The 7094-nt window shown below is 37.7% G+C and overlaps 1 protein-coding gene across 1 annotated transcript; it reads left to right on the top strand.

The window, feature by feature from the left end:
• Positions 1-3877: 3877 nt before the first annotated feature.
• Positions 3878-6162, top strand: LOC147409355 (ACT domain-containing protein ACR3-like). Its single transcript, XM_086427985.1, has 3 exons — positions 3878-4608; positions 5417-5521; positions 5602-6162. Exons 1-3 carry the CDS (start codon positions 4024-4026, stop codon positions 5797-5799), a joined length of 888 nt encoding a protein of 295 aa, XP_086284111.1. The 5' UTR covers positions 3878-4023; the 3' UTR covers positions 5800-6162.
• The last annotated feature ends 932 nt before the right edge of the window (positions 6163-7094 follow it).

Raw genomic sequence — 7094 nt, 5'->3', positions numbered from 1 at the left:
TCAAAATTGATTTACAAAAATTGGACGGTCTATAATTTTTCAACAAAAAATTGGACGGTCTAGAAGTTTCATAATGAGCTGATTTTTGGCAAGGATGATCTCCTCATCACAGAGATCATCCTCACAAAAAATCAGCCAATTCCAAACATTTTTACCCATATAAGACAAAACACGTTGTCTATATGTGTGTTGAAATGGTTGTCGTTTGAACCTGACCCATACATATATATATATATATATATATATATATATATATATATATATATATATATATATATATATATATATATATGGGTCCGTTCGCCACCCTTAGTTTTACCACACACTTTAACAAACGCGTTTTGTCTTACATGGGTTAGAAGTTTCGGAATGAGCTGATTTTTGGTGAGGATGATTTCTATGGTGAGGAGATCATCCTCACCAAAAATCAACTCATTTAAAAACTTCTAACCCCATCAAAATTGATTTACAAAAAATGGACGGTCCACGATTTTTCAACGTGTAAACATGGGGCTAAACATTTCGGAATGGGCTGATTTTTGGGGAGGATGATCTTCTAATCATAAAGATCATCCTCACCAAAAATCAGCTCATTCCAAAACTTCTAACCCATGTAGGACAAAAAACGTTTGTTAAAGTGTGTGGTAAAACTTAGGGTGCTGAACATTTCCTTATATATATATATATATATATAATATATATATATATATATATATATATATTTATATTTATATATATGTGTGTGTGTGATTGGGACCGCATATGGAATAGAGCTAAACAACAAAAGAAGGAAAAAAAAATTCTCTCTATCCTTAGTAGCGCAATCATGAGGCAGTATAATGGCCCACAGGACTTTTTCCCTGATTTTTCCATTGGAAAATTTTACTGATACACCAAGAAAATTTAAGGCCCTCTAATTTGTAGGGGCACCTCTATAAATAAATAAAAAATGTTGAGGGCACTCCATGTCAAAGTGCACCCCTTTCATCCTCCAACGATTTCGACAACTCGGGACAAAAACAAAGGAGAAGAGGAGGAAGAGAAGATTCCAACTAGTGGTCGGTTTCTAACATATTGATTAACCAGAGAAGACAAAAAGGGGTGTAATTTCGTTGGATGCCCTTAAAACTATTTTTTTTTGTCTTTTTTGAACTCTAGTACGCCCTTAGATATTGGCGACATTTCAATAAAATGTCCCTTCCTCATTAAAAGTGAATAAGAAACATCCGAATAAGGTTCTTGTAATGGTCATGGCTTATTGCATTTCATTAAGAAGACAGGAACCTCAAATCTTGTTTGAGGCTCTCGTTGATATGAGAAGATACTTTTAGATATTCCCATAATCATATGGAAACATAAACTGATTGTATGATTTGATGGAGTGCTTGTTTGAGGAACGAAAAGCATCTTTGTCTTTACTATTATAAAATTTTGGATTCCAAAATTGTCCCCACTTTATATTTCAATTTATTATAATCAAGGTCATTTTAGTATAAATAAAAAAAAATCAAGAATTTGCAATCACACAATCAAAATTACAAAAATATACTTTCTGCTATGTAATCTTCAAAAACCTATTAATTAATATTTTAAATTATAAATAACTTCTTCGTGCATTTGCTCGTACCATCTTCGAGTTTCTCTAGTAAGAGAAAGAGAAGGCAAGGTGGAGTGAGTAGAAATTGTTTGACACCAACTTTTGCATAGACAAAAATGTGTCCATCTTTACATTTGAACTTTATATTATTAAGTTATTTTTGTCAAAAATCAGTTAACTTATAAAAACCATTATAATTATTATGTTGGCTTTTGAAATTACAAAAAAAAATATCTTAGATAATATTTTTAATTACAAAAAATGCCCTTATAATTTATGCGTGCACTTCCTAGTCTCCACTTTGCATTAATAATATGATACATGATGTAAACCATACAGGTTGATAGCGCTAACAAGCATGGTATCCTGCTGGAGATGGTCCAGGTTCTAACAGATCTCGACCTTATTATTTCTAAATCCTACATCTCCTCTGACGGTGGTTGGTTCATGGACGGCAAGTTTCCCTCTCTCCCTTTCCCTTCCCTACTTTTAATTAATTAATTAATTTGCTTATCCAACTCACTACTCACTAACATTTCTTTTATTAATAATGAGTCCAGAATCAAGATTATATATACCCTGTGTGGCCTAAGCCACAATCTTAGATATTAAAGCCTAAAATATTTCTATTTCACAATTGCCTTAATTGTGGCTTCAGTGACATGTAGGCGTGGCAGGATGGCTTCAGTTGGGACTGTCAATGGAACGGGTTGGGCTGTTTTTGGGCCAGACCTTTTAGGCTAAATTTTTTGGGTCTGAACCCAACCCATCTACTTATTGGACCGGATTAAAAAAAAATGAAATCTTAGTCCAAGCTCGGTCCACCTATATTTGGGCCATTTGTTGGTTGGGCCGGGTCAAACTCGTTTTTAACTTTTTTTATTTTTTATTTTTTATGAAAGCACACTGAATAACAATAAATTGATCTCTGGGAGGATATTTGGTGCAACAATCAACCTCTTATGGAAGTATTTCCTTCTTTGTATTCCATATCCTTAAAAAAAAGGTTCCCAATCGCATCCTTCCGACGAGATGTAGGCGGAGAACGGGCTTGAGACTTTGGGTTTCGAAGAGGTATTGATGGCTTGGAGTTGGTAGAAGTTGGCAGATTAATTGATGTAACTTCGAGTATCGACCTTCGCTTGGGTAGGGAAGACGAGAGAGTGTGGATGGCAAGCAAAGATGGCAAGTTTTCGGTACGTTCCTTCTACCATTCCTTGGGTAACAATGGTGATAAAACATTCCCTTGTGTCCCAATTTGGGGACCAAAGGTGCCAAGCAAAGTTGCTTTCTTCACTTGGACGGCATCGTTAGGAAGGATACAAACGGTGGACTTTTTGATGCGGCGGGAGTGGTATGGGGCAAGCTGTTGTGTCTTATGCATGGAAAATGGAGAATCCTCGAATCATCTTCTCCTTCATTGCAAAATTTCTCATGGTATTTGGGCACAATTCTTTAAGTTGTATGGAATCCTAACTTGTCTTCCAAAAATAATAAATGACCTTTTCACGTGTTGACCGTCAATCGGGTATTCTTTTAGAGGCACAAGGAGACTTCTGTGGAGCATTACACCATTCGCAATTTGTTGGGGGGTGTGGCTGGAGAGGAATAGACGCATCTTTGAAGGGAAATAAATAGATTGCACAGACATGTTTGTATCTATTTGGGTCTTTCGTTTTGTTGGTCTAAAGTTTATAAGGAGTTTAGGGGGCTGTTTTTCGAGGATTTTCTTTACAACTGGGAGGGGATTCATTGTATTTCTCGTGAGTAGTTCCTTATGTAAGGTTCTGCTAGGTTGGTCATCTCGACCGGTCTAGCCTTATTTTCATGAATATAATGATACTTATAAAAAAAAAAAAAAAAAAAATTTGATCTTTGATTATTGGATTTGTCAAACATATTTTCATCTCCCATTTCAAATTTACAACCTCTTCGTTCTTAAAAAAAAAAAGAGCCGAAGTGAATTTTGCATTATTTATTTATAAAGAGATGAAACCATGAAAGATACCAACTGTAAATTGATTTTCTCTTAACAAGTATTTATAGATTTAGATTTGACCAAATTAATTGCATTTTACCCCGGGTGTGTGGATCCGGACTCATTACTCTTTGACGTACTTCCCTAACGTGGCAGTGCATAAAACCATATATGTATATATTACATTAAGGAATTCATGATAGCTTCTATTAGCATACTAGCTTTTACTTATAACACACCAATCCATAAGTTAAGAAAAAACTTGCGTCTGTTTGAGAATATAATTAAATGAACAAACAAAACATTTACATGGTGTGCAGTGTTCCACGTAACGGACCAACTTGGGAACAAAATAATAGATGAGACCCTCATCCATTACATCGAACAAGCTTTGTGTGCGGGAAGGAGAGAAAGTAAGGAGGTGCAGTCATGGGTGGGGTTGGGGAGGATGGTGGGCCCAAGTCACGTATCAAGGGAGCAGCACACAACCTTGGAAATGACTGCGACGGATCGACCTGGACTACTATCAGAGGTATCAGCTGTTCTAGCTGAGCTAGGCTGCCACGTGTTATCCGCAGTGGCCTGGACCCACAACACCCGCTCAGCTTGCATTATATACATCGAGGATGATGATGATGATTCTGAATCCACCAGTGGAGGAGGAGGACCCATAACTGATCCAGATAGACTAGCTAAGGTGGAGGAACAATTGGAGAACGTGGTGGGGGCGCACCATGGGATTGGTGAGAGGATGAGGGTCAGTTTGATGCCTCCTGAGGTGGGCCGAATCCACACTGAGCGAAGACTACACCAATTGATGTACGCAGATGGGGATTACGAGAGATGCGGTGGTGGTGGTGATGGGAGGATAGAGGTTTCGATAGAGAATTGTGAGGAGAAAGGGTATTCGGTGGTGAACGTTAGAAGCATGGATCGGCCTAAACTGTTGTTTGACACTGTGTGCACGTTAACGGATATGGAGTATGTGGTCTCACATGCTGCCATTAGCTCCAAAGGTTCCCTTGCCATCCAGGTAAGAAAACCAAACCAACAAAAAAAAAAAACCACATATTAATTAGTTCACTTTAATTCGGATCAGAACCGGCCCAAACCTAATTGGGTCGTATGATCCTGGACTATTCAAAATTCATGTTTTTATTAAAGTAGTAGAAAATGATATTTGAAAAAAAAAATTAATATAATTTTGCAAATCTATATATCATTGGGATATGATATAGGGATGGATTCGTATTAGACCCGTATCAAGTCAAAACCATATGTGACCCATTTTTATTTGGATCTACTCCAAGTATCCAAGCCCACAAAATTCAGATCTTGGATCACTCGAATTTTGGATAAAATCCAACCCATTTTATGACCTTAGGGTTCCCGATCAAAATGTGTCCCTAGTGAAGATTGTACTAATCACAAGGTCGTCTGAACTTTAATAACCTCAATCGTGGATTGACTGTCTTAAGTTTCTCCTATAAATATACAGATTCTTGCGATAAGGGGAACAACAAAAAATTACAAATTTCCTAAATATGGTAGTTTTTCCTATGGGTTAGTATAAAGTTTTTAGGGATACATTCTAGTTGGGAATCCATACGAGTATTCCCTTATCTCAAACATTTGTTGAATGAAGTGCCACCCACCGAACTCCCAAATTTAAAATTAAAATTCTACTCTTAAAAATAACTTCTTATTGGAAGTTCTTAAAATTTTGTGATATGCATCTTTATGGCATCCCATCATGGTTTTGGATGACACAGGAAAGTGTTTTTCTAATAAATGTGGTGGAGATAATTTATTCCATGTGTGTATCTGTATGTGGGAAGCAGGAATACTACATTAGACACATGGATGGTTGCACATTGAATACGGAGAGCCAGAAACGGAAAGTCGTGCAGTGCTTGGTAGCCGCCATAGAGAGGAGGGTCGCTCATGTATGCCCCTCTTCCCAAGTCGACGATAACACCCACTAGTGCTTTTTGGTTTTGTACTTAAGCTCGCTTACTTGGTGCAGGGATTGAGGTTGGATGTGTGCACCCGGAACAAGGTGGGACTGCTCTCCGACATCACCAGGGTGTTCCGTGAGAATGGTCTTTTAGTGTCAAGGGCAGAGCTCGGTAGACGCGGTGAGAGGGCGATTGGGTCATTTTACGTGACGGATGCATCAGGCGATGATATTGATCCAAAGACAGTGGAGTTGGTGAGAAATTAGATTGGGGGTACCGTACTGGAGGTCAACAGATCCTCGGTCTGGTCATCTAAACCTTATTCCTCATCGGGTGGCACCGCATGTAGTGGCAGTGGCGAGGACAGACCTACGAAATTCTCATTGGGAAGCTTGTTGTGGGCTCAGCTTGAGCGCCTCTCGAACAACTTCGGCTCCATAAGATCATAGGAAGGAGGAATCTATGTGTTTGTGCATTGGGTTTGTACATACTAGTTTGTGCGTTTCAGGTTCTGTCAAGTAGTTTACCTCTTAAAATGTCCATATAGCATCTTTTGTTACTATTGTACATAGATGTCTAACATTCCAGTATCAGGCAACACATATTCTTTGGTTTGTGTTTTTTTTTTCTCTCGTCAAATGTTGTAGATAATCAAAGTAATCACACAAGTTCTGCCTTTAAAACACCCAGCATATGCTGAAGGGCACAAGATTTAGAAAGGTTTGCTTCATTTGTATGGGGGAAACTTCATTTTTCCTACTCGAAATCTATCTGACTTGGGAAGTTGTTTTTGGGTTCAAAAGCACGTCTTAAGAGAGGCATGGTTTCAGTTGGAATTCAAGCCTTAGTTGTAATGCATTTCTTTCCTTAACTTTCTTAGCTGTATCTTATTTTTATTATTTCCTTAGTTGGTGGGATTGGATTGTCTAGTTTTCCAATTCTTGCAAGTTTGTTAATGGTATTTTTCATTTATTAGCATGATTCCCTCTGGTATTATGGTTAATTTCCGGAACGGGCAACTACTATAATCTATATATTTGCTTCTCTTATTCATAATAAAGCGTGAGGGGAATCATAGAAAGAATGAGGACTAGGTTCCTCCACTCTCTTCTTATTTTTTACATGGTATCAGAGAGAGTTTAATCCTTTCTCATTCATTTTCATCGTCAATTTTTACTCATTAGCTCTCCATCTTCTAAATCTTCATGCCCAAATATGGCCCATCCTTCGGTATGACTACATAAAGAAATTCTTCCTCATTTTCTTCTTTTGACATCATCGTACCTCATCATCCTCCATAGAAGCTAGTCATGTTCCTATTACCATTCACAAATTAAATGGACAAAATTATCTACAATGGTCTCAATCCTTCTTAATGTTCATTCGGGGAAAAGAGAAAGATCACTATCTCACCGGTGCTTCAACAACCCCGACAACATCAGCTCCAACCTACAATAAGTGGATGGTAGAAAACAACATAGTCATGTCATCGCTCATCAACTCAATGACTATGGACATAGGCAAGAATTTTCTGCTGTTCAAAATTGCTAAGGAAATTTGG

The sequence above is a fragment of the Akebia trifoliata genome, chromosome 2 (genome assembly GCF_017979445.1).
Source record: "Akebia trifoliata isolate Shusen 1 chromosome 2, ASM1797944v1, whole genome shotgun sequence".
NCBI classification, from domain to species: Eukaryota; Viridiplantae; Streptophyta; class Magnoliopsida; order Ranunculales; family Lardizabalaceae; genus Akebia; species Akebia trifoliata.
Note: the sequence above shows the minus strand (reverse complement) of the source record. Positions and strands in the feature narration are given on the sequence as shown.

Coding starts and splice junctions, on each gene's coding strand:
- LOC147409355 (XM_086427985.1), top strand. CDS start 4,024: ATGGTGGGCCCAAGTCACGTATCAAGGGAGCAGCACACAACCTTGGAA. Junction 4,609..5,416: donor AAGGTTCCCTTGCCATCCAG/GTAAGAAAACCA, acceptor TGTGGGAAGCAG/GAATACTACATTAGACACAT. Junction 5,522..5,601: donor TAGAGAGGAGGGTCGCTCAT/GTATGCCCCTCT, acceptor TACTTGGTGCAG/GGATTGAGGTTGGATGTGTG.